The 27,832-nt window shown below is 39.7% G+C and overlaps 1 protein-coding gene across 3 annotated transcripts; it reads left to right on the forward strand.

Annotated features, from left to right (window-relative positions):
- The first annotated feature begins 1,624 nt into the window (after positions 1 to 1,624).
- On the forward strand, positions 1,625 to 27,832 carry ACTR3B (actin related protein 3B). 3 transcript variants are annotated; one of them, XM_027727843.2, is made up of 12 exons: positions 1,625 to 1,747; positions 9,143 to 9,198; positions 11,018 to 11,142; positions 12,124 to 12,234; positions 12,578 to 12,673; positions 12,836 to 12,943; positions 14,199 to 14,342; positions 14,946 to 15,119; positions 17,803 to 17,895; positions 25,639 to 25,764; positions 26,201 to 26,284; positions 26,891 to 27,832. In XM_027727843.2, the coding sequence occupies exons 1-12, from the start codon at positions 1,704 to 1,706 to the stop codon at positions 26,984 to 26,986; spliced, it is 1,257 nt and encodes a 418-aa protein (XP_027583644.1). In that variant the 5' UTR covers positions 1,625 to 1,703; the 3' UTR covers positions 26,987 to 27,832. The 3 variants fall into 3 exon arrangements, with proteins under 3 accessions (XP_027583644.1, XP_039236674.1, XP_039236673.1); XM_039380740.1 differs by having other exon boundaries at positions 26,201 to 26,283; positions 26,894 to 27,832; XM_039380739.1 differs by lacking the exon at positions 1,625 to 1,747 and adding an exon at positions 2,121 to 2,221.

Raw genomic sequence — 27,832 nt, forward strand, 5'->3', positions numbered from 1 at the left:
AGGGAGCCCATCCAACAAGCAAACTGGGCTGCCTTCCACCACGCAAAATCTTTCATCTTCCAAAATCTCCAAGGGGAACAGAGCGAACAAATATGTTGGGCAAGTGTGCTCAGTTTGTGGTAAATGGCTGAACGACCCCCCTGGGACATATGCACAGTCCACAGCCACCGCACCAATGCTGGGTATGAGAACCAGAGGATACATCTTATTAATTTTCTTATACAGGCCCTCGATCAGCACAAGCTCCTGGTGTAGTGATGCAAAGCTGGGAGCAGGCAATAGGAAACTGTGGGAAACGGTGGGAAACACCCTTGTTCTCGTGGTTCATGCTCCATCCCAGGCATCTGGAGGGGCTATTTCTGGCTTCGCCACGTACTCACAGTATGACCAGGGCTTAGTCACACATCATTATCCTGCATGCAAATTAGGTGTCAACAACGTTGCGGGTGATGGTTTGTTGCAGCCTATTTTTCGTTTGAAGTGCTCAAATGTACTAATATGTTGTATCCTGGGCCTGTTTACAGCCAGCCTGGAGGATCTGTGGGCTGTAGCGTGGCCACCTGCGCCCAAAGAAACACCACTTTGTATTTTTTACAACTGACTGGTTCCACGTTGGTGTTTTTTCCTGCGGCAAACCCCACCTTCACTGAGACGTGAACCGAGGCAGGTCTTGCTCTGAAGGGCAGCAGCATCTGCGGTGTTTGCTGGGGGGTGGTGAACCCTTTCTTCCCCCCCAACACGTGTGGCAACCTTTGTGGTCAAACACAGCTTGAAAGAATCACAGAATATAGTGAGTTGGAAGGGACCTACAAGGATCACTGAGTCCAACTCCTGGCCCTGCACAGAACGTGCCAAGTCACACCATGTGCCCAAGAGTATCGTCCAAATGCTTCTTGAGCTCTGTCAGGCTTGGTGCCACGACCACTGCCCTGGGGAGCCTGCTCCAGAGCCCAACCAACCTCAGGGCAAAGAACCTTTGCCTAATATCTAGCCTAAATTTTCCAACATCTAACCTAAGCAGCTTTTAAGCTAATGAAATCCATCAAGCCAGGCCATCTTGCAGGGGCCAGCCCTGGATCATGGGGGTGAAGGAGCACCCTTAGAAAACACGAGTATGAGAGTGTGGGACCTGGACATGGTGTAAATGGTGTGGAATAAGGGGTGTAATGTGCTGGTTTGGGCTGGAATAATTTTCTTCACAATGGTTAGTGGCTGTATTTTCGATTTGTGTTGGACGCAGGGTTCATAATGTAGAGATATCTGTTTCAGGGAATGGGAATCCATTTCGGGATGGGTTGCCCCAGGGAGGTGGTGGGGTCACCGTCCCTGGAGGTGTTGAAGGAAAGACTGGAAGTGGCACTGAATGCCATGGTGTGGTTGACACGGTGTTGTAGGGAATAGGTTGGGCTCGATGGTCTTGTCCAACCTAATGGATCCGGTGATTTTGAGTACACCGCCAAGCCCGGAGCTACGGCTCTGCTGACCGACACACACACCGCCCGGAGCGGCCTCCCGTCCGCCTGCCGAGCCCGCGGGCGCTGCCCTGACCCGACATGGCGGCCCGAGCGCCGGCGCAGGCGCGGGGGGCGGCGCTGCCGGGCGGCCGCTCGGGGCCCGCCCGCATGGAGCCCGAGCCGGGGGAGCCGGGGGAGCCGGCGGCCGCCTGGATGCAGGCGTAGGGCCCGCACTGCCGGCTCCCCAGCATGGCGAGCTGCCTGCCGCCCTGCGTGATAGACGGCGGCACCGGGTGAGTGCGGGGAAGGCACCGGCTGCCGCCGTGCTGGGAGGGTGGGTGTCTCCGCGCCGCGCCCCTCCGCCGCCTCCCGCTGCCGCCGAAGGCTCGTCGCTCGGGGCCGGGCTCCCGCCGTGTGTCCCGGTGCCCTCTCGACTTGTCGCCTCTGTGGCCGAGGGTTTCCTTTCCCTTCCTTCCCCTTTCCTTCCCCTCCCCGCTGCCCTCCTCCTCCTGCTGCCCTTCCTCTCCTCCGGAGCTGGGAGCGGGGCAGCCCCGCCGTGCCCCCGCCGTGTGCCTCCGGGGATGGTGTGTTTCTGTGTGCCCTTTTCTCCTCTGGGGTCCAGTTGTTGTGTGCGTCCTCTGGTTTTTAACTAGTGCGCGGTTGGGGACGGCTAACATTGGCGACGGCTCATTTCAAACAGAGAGAGGGGACACGCGTTCGCTTTGCCGGGGAGCCACGAACCAGCGCTGAGAGTGGTCCAGAGGCAGGTGAGCTGTGCTCGCTGGGCTGTGGTGTGTCCATGCACAGCACCTCGACCGCAGGGACCTTGCCAGATTGCACCTGGCTTGTGCATCTTCGTGAGCCTCTCCAGGTATTGCCTCCGGTGAGATGGGAGCTGGCTGCCTCACACCTGGTGTTCCTGGTCATTAGGTCGTCTCTTCGCCTTTGTCAGATCAGTGTGAGAATTATTCTGCACTTGCCCAAACCACAAGTTTTTTGTAACTCACATCTATGAGGACAAAAACGAAACCTGAATTGCAGAGGCTGTGCTCGGAAGGCGTTTCAGGAATGGGTCTTTCTTACCTGTCTGTGGCTAGAGAAAATCCATTCATCATCCAATAGACCAGTCCTGCTGTGTCTTAGGAGTGGGAGGTGTCAGAGGGAGCTGTAATGAAGGTAATACTAAATCTCTGGTGTGCTTCTGCTAACATCTTTCCTTTGGCCCAACAGTTACAGACAGGTCTGAGAAGGGGAGGAGATGAGACAACTGTCCATAAGTAACTATTCATCCAGTAGTTTTACTTGTCAGGCTTGTTGTCACTGATTGCATTAAATTAGTCCAATAATAGACCTTTCCTCTACAGGGAATTTGCAACACTACTTTAATTTCTTCAATACTTGGAAAGTTATCTTTAGAATTTCCTGAACTGAACAATCTTTAAAAAACCAAACCCAAAGCCAATCCAACCAAATAAAGAAACTCCAATCCCTAGATAACTGCGGGAAGCACTTTCTGGTGTTGTGGTGTCACATTGCCTTCCCCTGGAAAAGTGTGTCCCATTTTGAAATATGCCTATTAAACTGTCGCAAAAGTTTTAGAAGTCTCTTGACCTGTTTCTGTTTATACCTTAGCTTACCAGAAATCAGCTCTGTCCCCTCAGTGGGGAATACTGGAGTCCACAGCTGGAAATTTTAGGAGGGGAATAGAGACCAGGTTCCATCTCATGTAATTCTGCCTGTGCATCAAATACTGCTTGATAGGTTCCCAGCTTCCTTCTATTTATTCGCTGAAGCTATTGTAAATATCTGTTTTTATAGAACTATTTGTGTTACAAGATCATTACTTGACAGTTTTGGAGAGAAATGGGAGGTCTAGGTGGATCCTTTAAAAAGGATACAGTATAAACTATAAAATCCAGAAAATGCATTAAATGCAGAGTCTGTCTTTTGCAGGAGATGCCTTTATCTCTCAGTTTATGGAGTAATTCCAGTGTTACACTGGTAGTAGATATTGCTGACCAACAGCTGTACAAAATAAATAAGGATAGGAAATGGCTTATTGTGTCCTTTCAGATAAATATTAATTGAAGTAGAATTTCTAAAGTCTATTCAGTGCTTACATGGGTAAAACTGATAGAGTTTGTGTGTACAGTTTTGTTTCAGGAAGGGTTTGGGTAGTTCCCAAATGGTGAACATTTGAATTTCAGTGCCTCTGATTGATCTTAATTCATAGGAGACAACATGATGTCTCTGCTGGTGGGACTTCTGCTTGACTTTGCTGTAGGGCACTCAAATGTGGAAGACTTTCCAGCAAAGAGATTATTGAATGTGAAATAAGTTATCTTGCACAATTCAGGAAGAAATAAGACACTGAACAAAAGCAGCCAGAACAAGTAGCTTGACTCATTGATGCTCTGGAATTTTCCTCTGTGTGGGCTGAAAAACCTTCTTATTGTTAGAATGAATCTACTTTGGGTTACAAGCTTCAAACAATTCATTCAAATTATTCATGAAAGGGCTTTGAGATTAAAAACTTGGAAGAGCATAGCAGAAATGAAAAGGTATATACAGACATGCACTGTGGAATATTGTGCATATAAAATGCACTTTTCTACTTACATTTCTGGTACTCAATGAAGTGCTTTGTCCAGGCACTAATCCCTTTTTTTTTCATGTAAGGGGTTTTAAGAAGTTTGTTTTTTTCACTGTTGTTTTGTGCATAAGGAGCCTGGCTTAATTTACTCTTATGTGCAGCCACAGGCCTCAGGCCTGGCAAATCCTGGAATTTCTCAAAAAAAGGAAGAACAGGTGTATAGAAAATAGGTACAGACCTTCAGTGAGAAACATATTGTCATAGCAGGACAGGATAACATTCCTTTAATGTATTGGATAGATGACTTAAGTTTTGTTGTCATAAACTGATCACTCTTTATTCACAAATTTTGCAGACAGTGATAATAATTTGCTGTAATCTTTTCCATTAGTATCTGCAAATTACTTGTACTGCAATTTTGATGCACTACGTCTTCATTTTCTCTGCATGATGTTTTCCTCGTGATTAGTTTACACATTGCTACCACTCCTTTTGTGAGAAGGGCATGCTATTTTTAGTTTCTTAGGACTACCAGGCCTTTGGGAGTTGCTGTTTTCAGTAGCTTTAAACTTCATAAACTACTTTTATTAATTGGCATTTAGCTGTGGGACATCAGAACACCAGTAGGTGGATGTGCAAAACAAAGATGTCTTAAAATACCTGTCTTCTCTTCAAGTCTCTGTATTTGCAGATGCTGAGGAGTACTTCTAGTTTGGGTGTATTTTATTGAAGCGACTCCATTTTTCTTGTAGTAAAGAAAAATTACTTTTTCAAAGTCTTACTGATCAGCTTGGAGGTAAATACTTGATTTCTGGGAGAAGTGAGCTGGACTGGTCTTGAAGCTTAAGGTGTTTTCTGATGTTGTTGCTGAGCTATTAAAGATATCTGGAACCTCAGAACCTAATGAGTAGCTTCAGCCAGGTATTACCTCTGCTCTTCACACGTGAGACTTGTGAACAGACATTATTGTAATTGCTGTTCTGGGTCTAAGGAGCCTGAGATAATTAATTGTTGTTTATAATCACAGGCTTCAGTCCTGTAAAATGCTAGACTCCCTCAAAAAACCCAATGGCTCTAATGTACTTTTTATTCTTATAGTGGCTGCTGATGCTCTTGGGTAAATTGTGCAGACAGTTTTGTCTGTTTGATATTTTCTCCTTCATCCCTTCTTTGTTCCCATCCCTTCATCACATTCTCCTTCATTTCAAGCGTTCCTTTCCAGATCTTTATAAAGAACTTGTGTTGCAAGTTTCTCAGTCATATTTGTAATAATGATAATAGAGTCTGTTATGGCACTGTGGCACTACAGATGTTCTGACAGTAATCACTTGGTTATGCAGCCTCTTAGCTGTCAGAGAAAGTGTTCTCTCTAGAGAGGTGATTATTTGTGTGTTTACAGGGCTCTCTTAAAGCTTTTTGCTGTTTTTAATCACATCAAATCTATCTTTTCAGAGATTTTTTTGGGGTGTGTGTGGATATAATACATTGTTTTAAAGATCTGGGCCAAAAAGCAGTAGAAAGTGAGGAAATGCTAAAATATTCATCTCTGGGATTGGGTCTTTTGCACACTTGTCCAGAGAAAAATTGGATGTCTTTTGTTTTCAGATGGATAAAGCAACTGCATGAGTTTGTGATTTTGAATACCTAGATTATGTTGATCTCATGCCTTAGTAAGAATTTTCCACAATATATCTCCACTCTCTAAAGTGGTTAAGGGTGCAGCATCTGCTTCCAAGTTCAGTCCATTTGTAGATCTTTGCAGTCATTTCTTGATGTAAGTTTTTCCATTTTTCCATAGTGGGACCTCAGAAGGGAACAGGGTTAGACCAATCCTCATGCAAAAGCAGGTAGAACTGACTTGTGTGGGAACTCGTCGCCTTGGAAAAATAGTATGGAGGAGACCATGCTATTTTTAGAAACTGTTTCCACAATATATAATTTCCAGTGATTTTTAAAAAACTAGTGGTCCTCCAAATCCCTTTGCATGGAATAGCCTTTGTCTACTGGATCAGTTTTCTGCTCATTTTTAATGCAGTCTCCAGTATCCTATATTTTGGGCAGCTTCCAGTAGGTTCCTGTCTCACCAGCAATAAATCTGCTAGTTTTAATGAAATTAAGTTGGAATACTGATTATCTACACATTCCCTACAGCTGTCTCTGTAATTTACAGATCACAAGACGTTGCATTACCATTAGTCTGCTAGGCTGTAACCCAGGAGAAAGAAAACTGTATTTTAGATCCTTAAATATTCATTGGAGAAGGGACTGGAGACCAGGCAACCTTTCTAACTGTTTAAGTCCAGAGCCTTTCTGGTCAGTGAATATTTAAATATCTTGTATGAAAGGGAATAATTTCTGTAGGAGGTCCTGGAAGTGGGTCACCCAAACACTTTAATGTACTCCTGGGTACGGCTGTGAGAGGTGGAATGTGTTTGGGTCCTGCTGGGCAGAACAGGAGTGTGGGACTGAGTCTTCCATGTCCTGAGTGAACAGGCTGCTGGATAAGAGCAGCATGACTGTATAATCTGTTTTCCTTCTCCTCCTCAGTGGTTTTGGGAGAAATTTCAGTTTCCCTTCCATTTGGCTTTGTCAAAACACCTGAAATATGGCCTGTGTCTTGTTTGATCCTAAATAGGTTTTTTTTTTAACAGATTTCCCCCCACACTTCTTTGCTTCACCATTGAGCTGAGAATTTAGTTATTCTCATAGTTCTAGTATTAGTCCTTTGTGGACTAATGGCATGCAAAAGAAATCTTTCTAGATGCTATCTTCTGTGAGACGAGTTCTTTGAAGAGAACTGTTTTGCACTGAGAAATAAACTTATCTTGTCGTTTTGTCACTAGGTGAATTAACCCTGGTTAAAAATCAGTCTGTAAAATATTGAACTATAGGGGTTTGGTAACTTTACAAGTTACTCTAATAGGGGGATCCAATCCCTACTTGAGAAGGAAGGTAAAGCTGCTACAGACTGGTAGCCCAAATTGACTCTTAGAGGGTGTTTTTTAATACTATGAGTGAGGGTGAGTTTAGCATGTGTGCTGAGGGGGAAAAGGTGGCAAACTGAACTCTCCTCTTGGCCAGAGTTTAATTTAAGAAATGACTTCTGGTTAGATTGCAGGGACCTTTTAATTTGTACATGCATACAGTTATGTAGAAATGGTATAAAAAATATATATATTCAAATTTACATGCTTGTATGTGCATGTATATGTTTATATTGTCTTTGGGTTTTTGTCACTGGTGCTTAAAGGGCTGTTCTTATGAGGTTTCTGCCTAATTACCATTTCTAGGCCTTGGAACTAGGTCTTTTGAATCAGAAAATGGTTTCCTTGGTTTTTACTGTGTGCATTTAGTCAAAATTCATTTCTGAGATAGAAGCAAAGAGGACGTATCCTGTAATGGGTCTTAAATTCCATGTAACTCCTGTTGTTGCCTGTTATGTTTTAACAATATTCCCTAGGTAGGCCTCATTCTAAAATGTGAAGAATCTATGCAATAATAATCATAAAAGAATTCTTAGTACTAATGGCCTTCTTTACAAATCAGTCTAATTTAACGTCCTGATTATGTTTTTCTGAGAGCCACAGAAAGTATGTGTAAACACTTTGGATTGGACTGAAAGCATATGTCTATAATGATGACTAAAAACCCAACAAACCCTTGCCCCCAGATTGCAGTCCTTGTCTTTTTAGCCTTGGGGAGAATGGCTTTTTTACTATTATTTGGAAGTCTATAGCTTTGAAGAGATGTTGAAAATATAATATTTTAATTCCAAGGTCGGTGCTAAATCAGTTTTAATTCTTTTATCTAAGCAAACTGACTCTTAATGAGTGTTTTTATACCAAATGCTCTATAAAAGGTAACCTACTGTTCAAGCTGTTAATGAAGAAGCAAACCTAGGGGTTTGGCATAATACTGTTTGCAAATATTGAGAGTAGGATGTAGACAAAGACCTTAAATTTACATTTGGACCTAGGTTGGGATTGGTCTCATTTAAGAATGTCATGGCTTTAGGTTTTCGTGGTAAAAATGAATTTGAACAATGTTAATTCCCTCAAATCATGCTGCTATTGTACTTCTGTTTCAATCTAATGACAACATACAAGAAAGACATCAGTCTCTGCAGGCATTCGATTGATTTAGTTGGTTTTTTTACTTTTTTTTTGAACTATTTCTGATGTGTGTTTTTTTTGGTTGTTGTTGCTTTGTTTGTTGTTGGGGTTTTTTCTCTCTTCCCCTCCCCCACCCTCCCCTTCCCCTAGGAAGTTTTTCATAGTCTGGGATGTTAATTAGTTCTAGTTGCTGAAGTCCTGGAGTAGTTGCAGCCACTCTCACCATGTAGAGATTTTTACGTTTTGTGTGAAAATTTCTTTCCTTTTCTTCTTCCCTCTTTTTTTTTCCCTCTTGATCCTTTACTTGTTAAAATAGATATTATATGTATATTGAAAGAGATGATCAAAGCTTCATACCATCTGCTGCCCATTTCTAAAGCATTTCATCAGTGCAGGCTTTGCTGTAGTATTTGTCTTTTATCACACACGGATACTATACCTGTGACGAAGTGAGTGGTTTGTGCAAGGCATGAAAGGGAATTTTGTTGGGATTGTAACGAGAGTTTTCAGTTGTGGTTTGTACTTGAGATGAGCTATTTATTTTTTTTTTCTCTGTTTGAGAATATTAAACAAATATGTAAAGTCTGCCATCTTTGGTCATGGTAGCTGTCTGAAAGGTCAGATCTGCGCTGCCCTGTTTGTACCAAAGGTTGGAATGTGGCTTGGCAGTCCTTTGTCATAGCTGATCTCCAACAAGATGGAGAAAGTAAGAGCTGAGTTTTCAGATTTGATAGTTCAGAAAAAACCACTACCAAAATTTGTAAGCTGAAGGTGTCTGAAAAATAAATAACACCTAAAACATTTACCACTTCTGATTTTTCTTCTCAGCAGGATGATACTTGAAAAAGCTTAAAAAATGTAGACATGGCATGTGATTGTTTGGCCTTCACTTCAAGAAATGGAGTGAATTGAAAGTATTTTTTCCTTTATTTTTTTGCATCTAAGTGCATCTCATGACCTTGTGATAATTTTTTTTCCCCTAGGTATACGAAACTTGGCTATGCAGGAAATACAGAACCTCAGTTCATCATCCCATCATGTGAGTAATTTTTTGTCCCTCCAAATGCTAATATACAGTGCTGTCACTGAGCACTTCCAGAATTAAATGACGTGCTTCCAGCTCCCAACTCAGCCTTTGTAGTCCCTTGTCCATCTGGGAAGTGACATTCATTGAGTTGGCATCTCTGGCTGGAGTGTAGCTAAACAGAACTCCTTGTTTGCAGTTAGCCAGGAGTGTTGCTCGTTAAACCAGCTCCTGGTTGCTATGACAAAGATGAAGAGAACTCCAGTCCAATTTCCTTTTTATCTCCATTATTTTTCTGCCAGGACTCTTGAGTAGACAGAATGCAATTTACCTCCTGTCTACCTGACACCATGGTTACAGCCCGGATAATCTGGGGAAGGCTTCCAATCAAATTAAGTACTAAAGTGCAGGTGGTGTCTGCTTTATTTACATTGTCTGGGACTGTAGACAGTGTAATATTCAAAAAAGTTGTTCCTATTAGCAAATGTTCTTTTTTGTGTGTGTGTTTACCAATTAAAATGTTCTTGCATATTTAACATGCTTTTGTTGAACAGATTTACTCTTTAAATTTTTTTTTAAATGTTAAAATTGTTTAAAATGTTATATATCTTTCTGGTGTTCTTGATTTTAGTTGTCATCTTAATAGTTTCTCTGACATGCTGTATATATTTATAAATCATAGCACTATGTATTTACATCTATAATAGCATCTGTTATCTCAGTTTATGTTAAACACTGCCTTTTAGTTTTTGTAAACTTTTTCAATTAACTATTTATTAATGGATCAAGACTGCATTGTAGGTACTCACGATAGGAAGTATAAAAATAAGGAAATAAAGGTAATTGGGGACTGAAGAGGTGGAGGGGACACGTGTTCTTTACCAGGTATAGCTGCAGTACTGCTTATAGTCTCACTATTTCAAGTATTGTAAAAAATTCAAACCTAAACCACTGGTAAAGATTTAAATGTCTTATGTTAAAGAAGTGGGATAGCAGGAGTTTCCTGGGAATTTGTTATAAATCTTCCTTTGTACAACTGTAAACCTACTGGGGTGTAAATGATTTTACAGAAGAGTTGTTTGCCTGTGAGTAATTTTTGGTGCTAATAGTATTTGGTGTGTTTGTGGATGATGCCAGTCTACTCTGCATTTTCTGCTGGATGTTATTTAGATCCTGATTATGACCTATTAAAAGAAAATTGTGTATAAATAAGGTTATGTTTTACCAGTACTTGATTCCATTTTTATTTTTAACTTGCCCCAGATTTGATTTTTGCTGTCTCATCTTCTTGCCTACAGCAGCCATCATCTGATAATTTCAGTGATAGTTCCAGCCTGCTAATGGGAAGCATAAGTGTCTCCAAAGATTTCTCTGTGGCACTGCAAATTGAGTTCTCCCCTCCCTCTTTCCTCTTTCTCACCAACCAAGATAATGACTCCAGTACTTATTTTTGAAGTACACAATTTATTTTTTTCTTCTCCTGTGCTCTTCCTCTTTATTCTAAAGTTGAAACTCAGAAAATCATGTTGCTTACTGCAGTGCTGCGCTTGTACAGGTTCAGTGACAGCTGTAGTCAGTCTCTAACAGAATACATTTGTAATATTATCTCTTAGTTATTATTTGCATTATTTAGAGATGGGGAACCAGAATCCTGTTAGATGCAGTGAGAATGAACTCAGCTATATTGGCTTGTCAGTAGATCACTTACATAATTTCTACTTTTTATATCCCAATTTTTATTTCAGGAAAATAATCCTTAAGTAAATAAACATTCATCATTTGGTATTTAGCTGTTTTAATTTTGTTTTTATGTGGCTTTTGGGTTTATTTTAAGGTATTGCAATCCGAGAGTCGGCCAAAGTAGGGGACCAGGCTCAGAGGAGGGTAATGAAAGGTGTTGATGATCTGGACTTTTTCATAGGAGATGAAGCCATAGATAAACCTACCTATGCTACAAAGGTGAGCATTCAGAGTTCTTAGAAAGTCTATCCCAAGTGTCACATTTTTATTATAAAATGTTCTAGGACTTCTGGATAGCCATTCGAAACACACATTTGCTTTTTTGTGAAGTGTTTTTGTTACTTTTTAAAGACTGCATGATGGGGTTCGTTGGCTTTACCCTTTTTTAAATGTCTGTTTTACTAGTGCTGTTCTGTGGGGTTAGTGCTTGTGTAAATATCCATTGATACAGTGCAGCTGTTCAGTTTTCAAAATTATGAGCTATTAAAATAGCCATATACACTGAATATTTAAATTCTTGCTAAAAGTGTATCCTCTTACCATGGCATATGAATTGGGAAATATCTTGGATACTTTTGCTTCAGGGAGTATCACAATTGTTTTGTGAAGGGCTGTCTTCAATGCAGCTTTTCTGTGAATCATATTTTCCATGCCCTAGTAAAGGACTTCTTGTACTTACAAAGTGTTACTGGCTTATGAATTATGTGGAAAAAAATCATATTTTATACATCCTTCTGTGTTACTTAAATGTCAGCTGTGTTCTTAACATTGAACAAAATGTAAACATCATCCCTGCCAGAATTTTTGTTAAAAAATACATAGCCTATATGGTCTTTATTTCTTTTTATAGTTTGGAAGGCATATTGGAGCCAAGTATGATTCTCAACTTTACAAATTATGAAATTTATACAAAAAGAGATTAAAACACAGTTCTGCAACAGACTAATAGCAGTATTAGGAATAGAGTCTGGACTCTGGCTGCTAGTCCTGCAAGGTAGAATTGTACTTTGAAGTACCTGGGAGCAGGAGATAACTTCGAATCATGCCTCTAAATTAAAGTCAGAATGGAGGGTTTGATAAGATAACAGTGAGATGAGGTGTTTTCATTGCTTCAGAAGATGTAAGGGTTTGGGGATGTAGCCTGTTCCTGGGTTTGTTTATCCTTGTATGATCCAGTGTTGACACATTTTCTTGCTGCAGTGGCCTATACGACATGGTATTGTTGAAGATTGGGACCTCATGGAGAGGTTCATGGAGCAGGTCATTTTTAAATACCTTCGAGCTGAGCCTGAGGATCACTATTTTTTAATGGTGAGTTAGTGAGACCTGGTAAGAAAATATTTTTGTAAGAGGAAAACTAATTTTCCAAGCACGAGTAGCTCTGTTGGAGGATGTTTCTCTCTATGTCTTTTATTTCTTCAGCAATGAGAGTGGGGTGGGAGGAGAAAAGTAATCTTTAAAGCTGCATTGTAACTATATTCTGTTAATTTATTGATGCAGGCTGCTGCTTTTTAAAAGCTACTGCTTTTTAAAAGCTTCAAATAGTTTAAATTCCATTTTGAGTGCACTGAGAATTTTAAGTTTGATTACCATACCAGGCTAATCAATGAAGAACTCTATTGAGATACTTTTTCAAAACTCTTTGTTTTTGCAGACAGAGCCTCCACTGAACACACCAGAAAACAGAGAGTATCTTGCAGAAATCATGTTTGAGTCATTCAACATCCCAGGACTTTACATTGCTGTTCAGGTGAACAAAGTGAATGTGTACTTCTGAAGTACAGTGTAGCTGCAGAACGGATAGTCATCTGTATGCACATGTCTAATATGTTTGAAACAGTTCTTTCTGAGACTGTAAATTGGCACACTCTGCACTCTGTCTGCTTCTAATTATAAACTCTTTCTGCTGCAGGCAGTGTTGGCCTTGGCTGCCTCCTGGACGTCACGGCAGGTTGGGGAACGTACGTTGACTGGAATTGTCATCGACAGTGGTGATGGAGTGACCCATGTCATCCCTGTGGTGTGTAGCAGGATGCAATTTGAAACTAGTGGTGGTTTATTTACTATAGATTTAAACAGGAAGTGTCAAGTGAAACCGTATTTTTAAATTTTTAGTGTTTTGGGTTTTCCTTCTTGAAAAAGTATGTATTTTATTGTGTGAGCTTAATTATGTAATTGTTTAGTTTGCAGACTATAGGAAGGTCACCATAAGGAACCATCAGGCCACCTTTTAAAGTCTATTTCTGTGTAAAACCTGGTCTAGTGTAAATGTGATGCCTCAGTTCTGTTTAATATCAATGATTATCATGGTTTTCTGCATGCCACCATCCAGAAATGTCCTAACTTTCTGGATGTCCTGCATTTTGATTGTTTACTATAGCTGGTAATGCATGCTTTTTGTATGATTTTATTTTGTTGTCTCCACATTTTGTTGCTTTATTGTGTTTTGTTGTTTCTGCTTGTATGGAAACAACTACAAACTTTTATAAATGCCTGTTCATGTACATGGTCCATCTCATCAGTTTAATTATGTGAGGATGTTAAAAGTACAGAACTGTCTGTGCATAGTGACATCTGTTCTGTTTATGTCATTTTGTGTATTTTTGAAGCATGTAATGTGCTTGAATGATCAGGTTTCATTTCAGAGATGAAAATTTGATTCCCTTTAGCTTCATCTTACATTTTGGTATTAACCTCGTCTGCTCAGTGTTTTTGTCATATGGGCAGTGAACAAACAGCATTTACTGTATGAAACTCTGAAAACTGTAACAAAAGCAAGGGAAGAAATAATGTGGCTCAGCAGCAGCAGTGTTTTCAGTAAATGCATCCCAAAAAAATTCAGCAAATAGACTTTTTATTTTTATTGTCCTTATTGTTAGATACTACTTCATTTGATTTTTTTCCTGTCTGAGCAACTTAATACATTTTGTACTTTTTTTCTATTGATTTTTCACTCTCAAGCAGGATACAAGTGGTCTATTTATATTACATTTGCTTTTCAGATGACTCCTTAAAGGAATCTGATCTCACTCTGATGTGTGCAAGACTTTGGCTATTACTTGTGTATCTATTAGATAATATCTGTTTATCTATGGTAATCAAGGTCTTCTAAATAAAAATAATACCCACTTTGCAGTGGAGTGCACATTTTTATAGTAATTTTACAGTTTCAAGATTTTAGTTTTAATTAAAAGGGTATTATAAAAATGAATGTTAATTATTGATACACAATAGTTTTTTCCCTTATATATTTTTTTTCTTCTCCTTCTACATAGGCAGAAGGCTATGTAATTGGAAGTTGCATCAAACATATTCCTATTGCAGGTAGAGATATTACTTACTTTATTCAACAGCTCCTAAGGGAAAGGGAGGTAGGAATTCCTCCTGAACAATCTCTGGAGACAGCGAAAGCCATAAAGGTACACCCATTTTTATCTCTTAGTAAATACATACATAAATCTCTGTGAGCTAATTTTTTGGCTCTTAAAAGTTGCCAGTGGCTCTCTTAAAAATGCAAATGTAGACAGTGTATTGTAACTACACCAACTTCTGGTGGTTTATCAAATCAAATGTGGGGGAAAGAGAAAGAGGAAGTAAATATTCATGCTAGACTGTTTGCAGTGAATATGTTCCACGGATTAAATCAGCATTTTAAAGTTCAGATTTGCTTAAAACCTGTTTTTGTAATTTAATTTAAAAAAAAAAAAAGTAATGTAGGGCGATTGTGTGGGTCTGATCTTGCAGTGAAAGCTTGCCCTTGAACTTCTTTATTGTCACAGACCTACTGTCGGTGATGTTTTTCTTTTGAGGGAGACTAATCGAGCTGAGTCAGCCTTATGGAAACATGGGCCACATGCCTTGGCTTGTGGGGTTGAGTCTGCAGTAGCCACTTCAAGAAAGTCTCTTGAACAGCCCCATCTGTAAAAATGCTCACATAGTTTTGTTTTCTGATTCTGACACATTAATTCACCGATGTAATGTTTGTTTTGGCTATTTTTAATGCGTGGCATTTTCTTTAACAGGAAAAATACTGTTACATTTGCCCTGACATAGTGAAAGAATTTGCCAAGTACGACGGAGATTCTCGAAAGTGGATCAAACAATACACTGGCATCAATGCAATCAACAAAACCAAGTTTGTTATAGATGTGGGTTATGAAAGGTTCCTCGGACCTGAAATTTTCTTCCATCCAGAGGTAAGAATAAGAACTTGCAATGTGAAGTTACAGAAATTCCAGTGAGTGAGAGAAGAGAGGGAGAGAGGGCAGTGCCATCATTCCCGGTCCGTCATTCCCGGTCCGTCATTCCCAGTGCCGTCATTCCCGGTGCCTGTGCGCCATCCCGTGGCAGGGAGGTACCAGTGAGTCTGACTGTAAGCCACGTGCAGTCTCAGGTAACATCAGCACAGATAAACGTGAGCACAGCAGAGAGTTATTTTTCTAATGTCCCATGTAACCTTGAAAACATCTTGTTCTGTTTCTTTAAAGGCAATCTGAAGTTGAGAAGAAATTGTTTGAATTTACAGTTTTGATAGAATATTTTCCTCTTTCTTTCAGCATTGTTTTAAAGCAGTCTGCCTTTATACTGAGTATTTGATTATGTTACCAATCTCTTTGGGCACTAGTCTGCATGACGGCATTGCAGGGATAATACTCTAATTATTTGATGCAGACTTTTGATGCTGAGTCAATTTATAAAGCATGATAAATTTGTTCTTGAGAGAAGTCCATTGAAATATCTGCTGTTGTGGTCATAGGTCATGTACATTTCTGGGAAACATTACAGTACCTTGTCTGTCTGATTTTTGGTAGTTTAGTTTAAGTGAGCTTCAGGATATTGTGAAGGGGAAAGAGTCAAGTTTCAGTACATTACAGCATAGCAGAGAAGGTCCTGTCTGTTCCTACACACTTCACTGAGTTTATTGCAGGCACTCTTAGTCTGTAATACTATTAAATCCTGTTATTAAAATCCATATTAACACTGGTTTCCCTTTGTCTACCCTCTTCATCTCAGAAGATTATTAAAAAACCTCTTTCAGACACCTCTTGTCTAAATTCCAGCCTTAATCTGTTGTGGTCAGTTTGTAACCATCTGATCTTCTGCCAGTATGCAAGTATTAAATCTCTGGGCTAAATAGTTTTTCCTCCCTGCTGTTTATCCATGTGATCTTATAGAGGCATTGAATCCCATGTCAGACATCATTTTAAGAGCTCCTCTTTCCATAGTCTCTACAAAGACTATTGGGAACGGGATAAAGGACTAATTTCCATTTTCTTCATTTCCTGATAGTTTCTTGATTCTGTATTAGAAAAACTCCAAACCTGAACTGATTTTCTAGACAGGAAGAACACACTAGATGATATGTATTGCATCCAAGGAGAATTTCTTCTTGGGCCGATGAAGTCCTCACTTCAAAGGGTATCAGATTAGCTAGGTAAGAACTGCCTTTGGTAAAGCTGTCTTGTACTCTTTTCCTATTTTCAGTTTACAGAATTTCTTCTGAAGTCTTTAATGCTCTTGAAGTTAGGCCTTGGGGTTTGTAGTTATCCAGATTATTTCACTACTTTTTAAATTAGGTATATTACTTGCTGTTCTCCAGCCATATGGTATTGGCTAGCAGACTCCAATATCACATGTCAGTTCCCTTGTCCCTGTTCAGCAAACATGTTATACTCTGCTTTAGATGCCATAACTCTCATTTCTACTTATTCCTTTTGCCCTGCTGTTCCATCAGTATCTTTATGGAGAGCTCGGGAGCTTTCAGGCTGTAGTTCATTTAGATGAGAACTCTTTGTGTGCAGCCACACTGCTGCTTTCTTCTGTTTTAATTTACATGGCTTCATGTTTTAGCTTCTTCCATGATTAATTCTTACTGTGGAAATTAGCTTGCATTCTTGGGGATTTTTCCCATCATGTTTATGACTCCTGAGCTCCATGACAACTTCTTTGGCTAATTTCACTCAGTTCAATATATGTTTGATGTGTTTGACTGTTGTTACTCATCCAGTTAGAGTTTAGGATGCAAGTCTCCATGTGGCTTCTACACCTATAGGAAAGTTTTTAAGGTATATAATAATATATTTAGAATATAATAATATATTTAGAATATAATAATATATTTAGAATATAATAATATATTTAGAATATAATAATATATTTAGAATAACATTATTATGTATTGAGAACTCATTTAATTTCTCAGGGTTTAATCTCTGAAAGGACAAAACCTCATCTATGAACTGTTCTTTCTTTTAAAGATCACATTAATTTTAAGTGGAAAGTTGCCACTAGACTAAAATGTTTTCTAGCATTAGCTACTCTGACTCTCTCTCTTTATAAATGCAGAAATTTACATTAGTACTGTATTGATGTTGGCATTGATGGGGCCTTCCACTCAAAACCTTAGACTGTTTATGCCCTTTTTGATATTTCAGACTTTTCGTTCTTGGAAAAAAAACTTTGACTTTCTGGTGAGAATTTAAACGAAATATTTTAGTAGGATTGAAAATTTTTTACAGGGAAGCATTCCAATTTGCACACTATGTTTTTTCTCTCACTTAAAAGGAAAGGCAGGAACACACTGCACAGTAACAGTATTTTAATATTGCAGGAGAACTCAAACTCATTAAAAGGTCTATAGTCCATAAATTGTAGACAGTGAATTTATGGCCAGGGAAGAGAATCTGAGTTTCTCAGCAGAATAGGGAATTTTCATTTCCCTTGTACAGAAGTATATCTGTTACAATGTAGAATAAGTGGGGAGCAAGACTGATTCCTACCTGTCCCCTCTTACAAAATCTCTCCACAGTCTCATTTTTGCCTTTTTGTTTTGCCATTTTTTGGATGAAAAAATCTAATGCCTGTTCTATTTCATTTTAGTTTGCTAATCCTGATTTCATGGAATCCATTTCGGATGTAGTTGATGAAGTTATACAGAACTGTCCCATTGATGTCCGGCGTCCATTATATAAGGTATGGTCTTTCTGCTGTAAGATGAATGTAATCTGTTATTATTATGGAAATGAAATTCAAGTTAAACAAAGTGCCACTTCCAAAGGCCAGTCGATATTTGCTGCTTTTTATTTTTGAAAGAAGAGCATCTGTAATGGCTTGATACATAGGTAAGTATTGTTCATGAGGAACTGAGGCAGAGGGATGTTATTTGTATCTGACATTTGTAATGTGAATTCTTATGCATAAAGGACTTTGACTTTTGCCCATTTTAAGGGTTAGGACATGATCTCACCCCTCTCCTCTTCTTCCCTTACTTTATTAAGTAGTGGTTTCAAATAAATTATTTTTTTTATTGTCTTGTCTTGTACCTGCCTGCTGTCTGCAGTTTTAGCCAGTATTGAACCCAGTGATAAAATACTTGCCCAGGTTGCAGTCTAGAGAGTACTTTCAGTCCCTGAATCTTTAAGTAAAAAGTAAGGTACTTTTGTACATAGTCCATGGCAAGCTCTGTCTGTATTGGCAGCGCATCCTCTGCTTCCCATTTTTCTGCTTGTGCAGCAGCAATGCCCTTTTGGAAATAATGGCATAAAGCAACAGCATGGAGAGTTTTTCTTGCTCATGTAAAAGGGGATAGTTTTCCTCAGCAGTAGAATGACCATTAAGTTCCAATGAAGTCATATCTCAGGATAATTTGTAACTATTAAAATTTTGCAGTCTGTTTTACTTGTCTGGTTCACATGCTCTGTAATCTAGAGTGAGATGTAGCACTACAGAGCAAATCTGTGGGGCAGGTTAAAATGTGAAGTTAAACTATTTAAGAGGCTTTTATGTGAGGTGAGTTCTGCAGTAGATGTCTTCAGTGGCTTCAAGCTCAGATATGTTGCAAAAGAGGTTAGGAAACCCTTCATGTGTGGTTGTGCTGTGTCTGCTTTTTACCTAAAAGACCAAAGCTGCCCTAGAGCAGCAGCTTCTTTGCTTGGTAGGGTGAGGTTTAATACTGAGTTCCAGAAAGTGGTGTTTATAAGTTGAGGTTAAGTTACTCTTGGCTCACCATAATCAGCAGACAAATAACTTTCCCTTGGCTTGCCACTGATTGAGACTTTGTTTTTTTCATTTTCTGTTTTTCATTTTACTTGCTTAATTAAACTAACGTTGCACAATTAGCTGTTGAATGTAATGATAGATGTGAGTGATTATTAATGCTAATAGTTGCCAACTTCTTTAAGCAAGGTCACTGCAAAGGGACGAGCATCTCTGTTCTCACAGTTTAAAATAGTGTATGGATGCAGAAATAATCCACTCATACATTCTCTTAGCTTCTGGGGTTTATCAGTGTCACTTGCCCACAGGTGCTGCGTGGTGGCCAGCCAAGGCCCTGTGCTTTGGAGCTGGCTTTCCATCAGATGCATTTGGATTCTTCCTCAGTGTTCCTGCAGAAAATACCTAAGAGTACACTTCTTGCAGATTTTATGCAGCATGTAGCCTTGGAATCATTGTTTCACAACCTATCTTTTGATGCCCTATGGTTTTTCTCTTTCTGAGTTTTTATAGCCACTATCCCTGTTTCCCAGTCTGATCAACATCTCTCTTACAAGGCCAGTTATTTTACCTCATGTTGCTGTTTGGACCAGCAGAACCTTCTTAAGACTGACTTCTTCAGCCAGATTTATGACAATGTACCCTTAAGGGGAAGGAAGCACCTCAGATTTGTAAATGCTCATTGGCTGAAAGGAGTGACAAAGGTCAGAGGGTCTGCAAGCAATCAGAAGGTTTTATTAGTAAGTTACACGCTTGGCACGGACTTGAGTACGTTAGTCCCTGACCTACTGTATGAGCACACAGCAGTGGGTTTTGGGTAAAGGGGTAGGGTAAAAGGGAAGAGAAGAATTAAAGAGGGAGAGTTGAATTAAAGAAAGAGAGAAAAAAAAGAGGAAAAAGAGGTCACCAGTCCTGGTTCCAGAGTCAATCCAGCTGAGGGGATGCTGATTTTGGTTTCAGCGTTGATCCAGCTGAAGGGATGTCAGTCCTGGTTTCAGCATTGATCCAGAAAAGGATCTCACTTTGGACCACTGTTTATAGGGCCATCAGAGAGTGGGCTGTAGTCATAGTAGTTTTCCCTCCTGACCTCAGTTTGAGTCGGTAACTTTGAAGGTTCAGTAACAAAAATATCATTCCACTTGGGTTGTTATTCAGGCAAGAAAAATAAGTTTCCAAGGCTGTTTGTTAAAAAACAGGTGCTCCTTAGATACCTGTTAGTTCCTGGGAGCAGACAGTGTTTCTGTTAAGCTCAGGAAGGGCTTAGTCCAAGTGCAGTTTGTCAAGGCTGTGGCCTAATGAGCATTTCTCAGGTCGTAGTGGGGCCTGGGGTGGTAGGGATGCACCACCACAATCCATCCCTCAACTGAAGTCAACTTCTCTGTGCCTCTACAAGATCCCATAGCCTGCAGCTGCTTGATACCAAGCACAACCATCCCTTCACACATGATGAAGCCTTTTTTAATTGTATAATGGTTGCCAGCAATGCACTCTCTAATTCCTGTGATTAAACCATCCTAATGTGACTGCTTGGAAAAAAGTGATTTATATTCTCTAAGACAGAGCTGAGAGTTTTGGATTGCTTGGAATGAGTTCCTTTCTGCCAAAATAGAAGATAGGTAGGCTGTTGGGTTTGAAACCAGGGGACTTGCACTGAAATTTAGTTCTGGTAGTTCTGGTTTGTTTGTAGGTGTTTTGGTTTTTTTTTTTTTTGAAATTTTCAAGATTAGTTGCTATTTAAAAATCTCTTTTCAGCCTGGAAATGCTCTGAAACTTGTCCCAACGTTTGTCAGTTAGGGCACGAGTTTTGACACTTAGTGTCAAAAACCAGTCTCCTAGTGAATATAGTTATAATAACTTTAAAGGTGGGCAGAGGGCTTTCAAAAGTTCTAAAAACTTCTTGGTATTCTAATAAACACAGATTATTTTTTTTTTTGTTAGTAACAGATTCAGAAACTGTCGCTTTTATTCCACACTCTACTTCATCTTCCCATTTCCCCATCCAGAGTGTCTCCCCAGGTTGTTCCAGAGTTTAGATGAGAACAGTATTAACTGAGGTCTGTGCCTTGTCCCAGTACAAAGCATATTGACTGTAGGGTCACTGGCTGTTCCAGCAATTGACTTCTTTCAGCTTTTCTCTGCTGTGTTTTTGGCACAAATATATGAATGAAAGGATTTAAGATAAATGACATCTGAAACCAGGTAAATTCTATCAGAAATATCTCTGACAGATCCTAGCCAAGCCTGCTAAAATATTCATGATTCAATTAATGGCGGATCAAGTGGTAACATCCTTGATCTCCAACTTTTAAGCCAACTTCTCAAGCTGAAAACACTGCCTAAGGTGGGGACTGTAGTGTATTGGCAAGTGTGGTGTTTTATTGTAGATGAAGCATCCAGATTTTCTGTGGAAGCACAGGTGCACAGGGACAGGATTTTAACAATATTGGCTCTTTTCCTCAGAAAAAGTGACTTTTTGACTGGGTATGCAGCTGTTGTGGGCAATAGTGAACTTGAGCTTGTTCCTACAATTAAGATTTGGACTGAACTTGTGTCAGCATTCACTTAGCAAGTTAAACTGTCTGCCCAGCTCATAACAGCCCGTCCTCAAAGCCTGCAGAGATCTGGGGTGCGGGAGGCTAACGGGGTGGTAAAACATCCCCCTCGCATCACTTCTGACCTGAGCTGCTGGTAAATAGAAATACTTGGTGTGAACGCAGCTCCAGCTTTGCAGCGGGGTGGGTAGGTGGCACTGTTCAACCGGGTTTGCCGATGTGTGCTCCAGCACAATGACTTAGTGACTCAGGGCAGAGCGAGGCGGCTCTGAGGGTGAGGAAAAGCTTGAGAGACTTCCAGGCCAAGGGATTCACATCATGTTGGCACCGATGGTAGGACGCGGGAAAGGTATTCCCGCTGCTTCGAGTGGAAGCCCCAACTGATTAACGTGTCAGTGAAGCCCAGGAGTACCGAGGAGAAGCCCTGTTTATTCCTGTCGCAGCTGTAATTACATTTATAACATTACCCTTGCTAGGTGGTTTAACAGTAGCTCAACACATCTGCAGGATTTTCTGGTTCCTTTTGTGTCTGAGGTGTGCTGCGGAACAGCACGACCATAAGTCATGCTGAAATCTTTTGCTGTTACTTGAACTGTTAAATAAGCATTGAAAATCATGATTTTAGGGAAAAAGAAATGGTTTCTTCGTCATTAAAAGTAAACATATGAAAAAATAGTGTTTCTCATAATACATTTACTTCTTGTTTGATATGTACAGTATTTCTCCTTATAATCTCTGTATTATGCTGGCAAACTTGTTTTAACCAAATTAACAAGGTGTGTAGCTTAATTAATTCTCTTGCTAATAATGTGCTTGACTCAATTGTGAACCTTCCAGTTTTTACCCATAATAACTTTTATTAACAGTCATATATTCTTCTCACTACATGTCTCTGGGGGACTGGTCGTGTCATGTTAACTTTATTTTAGGCTGTCAGTTGTAAGGAAGTGAAACTGGGCTGTGTTGTTCTTATTTACCAGAAAAAAGCAGTGGATGCTTTTCAGTTTGGTGCTGCAAAGTCTGAAGTGTCCAGCTGAGAGTGTGCTTACACCACGGTACAGTGTGAAGATGCACAAACCAGTTCAACACCTCGTGTTTGGTAGTTCTGAGTTCTGCAGAAGCTAATTTAAGTTTTTGGAAATTTTATGTAAGCTTGATTTAGCTAGAGATTTTCGTTACAGTAACTGGGTTGCTTTTGTTGAGTAACTTCATATTTTTGCAAGGCTGTGCTGTATATGCATAATACCAGAAATGGTGTCCAGAGAGAAACTCAGTATCACAGAGTTCATAAGAGAAGCAAAGGATAGGGATGAGAAGAGAGAAATTTCTTGCCAGCCCTCTGAGTTGATCTCATTGATCTTAAAGGTCTTTTCCACCCTTAATGATTCTATGATTGCTATCCACTCCCCTGGTCTCCTTCCAGAAGTAGCCCACTTTTATTATTTACTTCTCGTGGTTAATTCTGTGAGGTGTGTGGAAGTTCTTCATCCCTCTCTTCTGAGGGAACACATTCTTTTGAAACAACTTTAATTTTCAACCAGTTAGCTGTAAAAGTAAAAATCATCTGGAGGTTCTTTCCATCAGCAGGTATGATAATTGGTGTTAGCTGAGAGATATGTGGACTGCTTAGAGCTGTTAAACCAGCCAAAGTGTGTTTGAGCAGAGTAAGATCAGAAGAAGCCTCCTCTAAAGGAATCAGCTGGAAACAGATATTTAAAGACTAATTTCCTTGATGTCTTTTTCTGGGAGGCCAGAGAATTCCCAGGCAGGCTGAAAGCCCAACCATCACTACTAGTAAGCTTGCTCAACAGACATATTCAACATGCTCAGTTGTTAGGTTTTTTGTTAATAACTGGAATTACTCAGTTATTCTAGAGAAGATATCTGTGAGGGCGGAGGGGGGGGGGTAGATTCTTGTCTTTTGGGGTTTAGTTTTGTTTTTTTTAATCTGACCATCGTTTCCTGCCTACCTTCTGTCCTTTGTAAGTGGTGGGTGTGGTGCTTGAAGGGTGGGGAGTGTATGTGGATTCTACTTTCACTGTAAGTGAGGAGTACCAGGCCTCTGACCTCTGAGAAGTTTGACCTGCCAAGTCGAGATAACTTACTAAAACCTGTATGTGAAAAGTCTTTTACTAAAGAGTTAGCACAGATTTGGTCCAGTGTTGACAAGAAGTGCATGGAGCAGGGGAACTGTGACTGTATAATTAACCATCCTGTAATGACAGTTGATGTCACCTAATTACTTATACCCAAAATCCTGCTTGGCCTGGCTTGTCCAGATGTGTGATAGTGAGGTGACTCCTCTTTTCAACATGTGGACCCTGATGCTCCTGTCCGTCTTGGTCAGTGTATTGTTGAACTGATTTCGATGTGTAGAAGTACTTGAGTAATCATAATCTGAAGAAAGTGTAACCTTTTACCCTCTAACTCTGGAATGATAACTAACTGGTTGGAAGGATCATCCCAATGTTACTGCTGACTGTAGTTGCATGAGTTGGTCTCATTGAAAAATATTGAAAAAATATTCTCGTGTGTGTTCTGAAATCTGTTTTTAGTGGTAGCATTGTCCACTTTATGGAGTATGCTTGAAGTTTAATTTGCTTTGAATAGAATTATTGCTTTCACAGTCTTCGCCAGCTTCATTATCTCCAGGTAATATTTTCTGATGGCATCTTTTTAATTGCTATTTCATCACTCAGGTTGGTTGTTGTCTTTTTTTCCCCATTAGCAATTTTCTTTTCCCATGTGGAGTGCATGACCACTTTGAGGCAGGGGAAGAGATGTTCTTGTGTATGGGAGGAGCATGGGGAGTCTCCCTCCTAATTTAATTTTAGGGCCAACTGTGATTTCTGGCTCCTGCTTATGCCCATGGCTCCTTTTCTCTTCTCTGTCTTCCCCTTTCTTTTTGGAAATGTTTCAGTAACGTTACGGGGACGTGTGGTTTTATTTTAAGCACACCTGCCTTGTTATGCATTCTTTTATACTGTGAGAATCTGAAACTGTGAAGAAATGAGTTTTTCCTACTGTAATGTGTTTTTATGATGTGCAGGGATTTTTTTCATGAATAAACAAACAGCTTTCTTCTTACTTTACAAGATACAAACAAGATTTTCCTTGTTATCTGTTGCTTAAACTCCAAGCACTTACTTCTGCACTGTGAGTGCTTATTATATATGTCTTTGACTCTTCAGATCCTTGTGCAGGCTGAAAACAGTGGGTCAGAGATTCTTTCATTACATGCACAGTCTTGGTCTGCAGTGTCAATAACTTACTGAGAGAGAATCCTTTGACCTGTGTATGATGAACTCCTAATCTGAATTCCTTGTGGACGTGTGTCTAAGGCATATGAGTGGTTTTAGTAAGTGCTAATTGGCACTTGGGGTTGCAGTTGCAGCACTGTACAGGGGCACATGTGCAGTTTTGTCACAAAGGGTTCATTTTTTCTGATTATGAATTGCATTTTTGCTACCACCAGTGATATCTTCTGGGTTCATGTTTCGAATCCTCCACCTTTGAAATGACTTCTGCGTTAGCCTATGATACTGCAATGTTACCAGAATTGGGGATGGGATATTCTAAAACCCCTGTTTAGAATCCAAGTACAAGTCCAGGCTAAGAGGCTTTTGGTTCTGCTCTGAAAACTAAGTAATACCAGGCAGGCAAGGAGAAAGGCATGGTACTTTTCTCTGTGCTGCAGTCCTCTGTGGAGGTGTGGTGCCTTTTTGAAGAATCATTGGCCTTGCTGGTTGCTATGTTTGGAAGTTTAATTCTTAAAATAAAAAAAAGGTCAACAAAATTGAGTTCTAAGGTGGTATGACAAGGCTTGAGACTTATTTGGTGTGTCAGGGCTAAAACTGCTTATTATGAGCATGCCTGGGAAACTTCGTGATGTAGTGTCTTATTTCTGCTGCTCTGTACATGTGGGGTACTAGCTCACTGTTGTAATGGAATCATCTTTTGTAATAACACATTCTCCATAAATGTATTTAAAGGAGAAAAAAGAAAGTAGGGGACCACGAAGCTCCTTTGAATTGGATGAAGCTTAAGGTGTTCGTGTACCTTGTCAGCTTCCTAATTATGTTAATACCCAAATAGTCACCTCTGCAGTGTTGGCTGTTGGAAAACCTGCTTGAAGCTGGATTTACAGCACGTGTCTTTAATTTCTGCACAGAATGTGGTTCTCTCAGGAGGATCCACGATGTTCAGGGACTTTGGACGACGACTACAAAGGGATTTGAAGAGAGTGGTGGATGCGAGATTGCGGCTTAGCGAGGAACTCAGTGGTGGTCGGATAAAGGTACGTAGAGCATTTCAAGTGCAATAATTGCATGAGTAGTGAAGGAAATCAAGGGTCAAAATTTGCACCTCACTAGTGAAAATACACTTGTAAAATCAATAGTATATGTTTATGTGTTGTTAAATGTATTGGTAGCTTTCCAGTGTATGACATGTCTTTACAAGAGTCTTAAAGTTACTGTGAGCAGTTCTGCTTTCCCCTCTAGGAGATGTGGGACCTTAGCAGTAGGCTAGAGAGATTTAACTTTTGTGTCCTTCATCATAGTTATCAGGAAGAGTTTTACGACATGGTCATCTAGAGAACATGTCAGACTGAGTAATAAGTGTGAGTTAGTTATTTGAATGGAGGGTGGAAGGTGTCTGGGTCTGACCATGTTAAGTTTGTAAGGATCTTCCCAGAAATTGTAAACCAACTAAATATGAACTGTTTTTCTTAGCCCAAACCAGTGGAAGTACAAGTGATAACACATCACATGCAGCGTTATGCAGTTTGGTTTGGTGGTTCCATGCTGGCTTCAACAGTAAGTCTTTTTATCAAAATTCTTCTTAATTTTTAAATTTTTATGGCATGTTGAATTCTGGGTATATTTGATCTGAGTACTAAGTTTTAAAATTTTTCATTGTGACAACCTAAACTGTGTCACATTCTGGAATCCTTAACCCAAGTTTTATCTCAGTAAAATTTGTACAGGGCAAGTGGGAGTTTTACTTGCGTAAAGATATTGTGATTTGACATAGTTCTGAAGTAGTTTTTATATGATAGTTGTAATATAGTCCTCTTATTCTTAAAGTTAACACTAGAGATAGTTAGCACTTCAGGAATATAGGATCCAAATCAGTGATCTTAAGTGCAAGGGAGAAGCAAATACAGGAAAATGGGAGCAATTCCTGTCTCCAAATGAGATTTCTCATTGTTGTGTTTAAAAGCAGTTTCTGACCAGACAAACTTTTCTTAATTAATTGTATTCATATCCTAATGTTTCTCATTTTATTATATTTCAAAAATGTAATTACCATGTCATAAAGCTGCAATTTACAGAAATGTTAAAACATTATTTTTATTTGTTGTTTTTTTCTACTTGCTATGTTCTTATGCTTTTGAGGGGATTTGTTTTATATTTTCATAGCCGGAGTTTTTCCAAGTATGTCACACCAAGAAAGACTATGAAGAGTATGGCCCTAGTATTTGTCGTCATAATCCTGTTTTTGGAGTCATGTCATAGTGCTCATCCAATGGAAATAAGATCTCTGATATTTGGTGGTGGAGAAACTCATGCAGTGCAGAGGAAGGCAGCAGACACTGTAAATACTGAAGCAAGATGTGATTAACTCTTGGAAGCATTTGGATCACCATCGTGCACTAAAGCACAACTTACAGCCCCAAGTCATTTCAGTACGAGCCATTTCTCTGCTGACTACTCAGAGCCTTTCCTTCTTTCTTCCTAAATGTGAGGTAATTGAAAATAGGTAAGTCTTGGTTTAGGAGGTTGTGCAAATACTACTGAAACTGAAACTAGAAGAATAAGGCAGTGTTTTACTGCTTGTGGAAAGATTTAAACTTTTCCCACTTGTGCCCTGAGTTTGCAATCAAATCTTTAGCAATGGAGCACTAAATACCACATTGCCTTTAGGGGAGTTGGAATGGTACCTACCCCAATGGAATAGATTGCAGGATGGGGACAGTACTTTGTAAATGTAGGTTTTCATATAATTTTGTATTTTATGATATTGTTAGGGTGAATTGATGACTAGTTCTAAGCACGAACAGCTATCAATGTCATGGAGTGATGTTACGCATTTCCAGGTGTGGGGCATGTATTGGAGTTGTGCTGGTATTTTTTTTGGGGGGGGGGGGGAAAGCCATGTATGATAGAAATTGACCTGTTCATGTTTGGATGACACAAAGTGGTTTACAGTATTGTATGAAGTTTATAATAGCCACTGTTACTTTGTTTTGAATTTTCTGAAACTGTTTTATAGGAGATGATGTTTTGTTTTGATGTTGGTGAGTGGTGGATGACACACGGGCCTTGCACCAGTGAAATAAAAGCTGTTAACATGTTTATGAA

Source organism: Pipra filicauda, unplaced genomic scaffold, assembly GCF_003945595.2.
Source record: "Pipra filicauda isolate LSUMZ 115617 unplaced genomic scaffold, ASM394559v2 scaffold1_size10287979_pilon, whole genome shotgun sequence".
Taxonomy (NCBI): domain Eukaryota; kingdom Metazoa; phylum Chordata; class Aves; order Passeriformes; family Pipridae; genus Pipra; species Pipra filicauda.

Coding starts and splice junctions, on each gene's coding strand:
- ACTR3B (XM_039380740.1), top strand. CDS start 1,704: ATGGCGAGCTGCCTGCCGCCCTGCGTGATAGACGGCGGCACCGG. Junction 11,143..12,123: donor AACCTACCTATGCTACAAAG/GTGAGCATTCAG, acceptor TTCTTGCTGCAG/TGGCCTATACGACATGGTAT. Junction 17,896..25,638: donor TCCGGCGTCCATTATATAAG/GTATGGTCTTTC, acceptor ATTTCTGCACAG/AATGTGGTTCTCTCAGGAGG.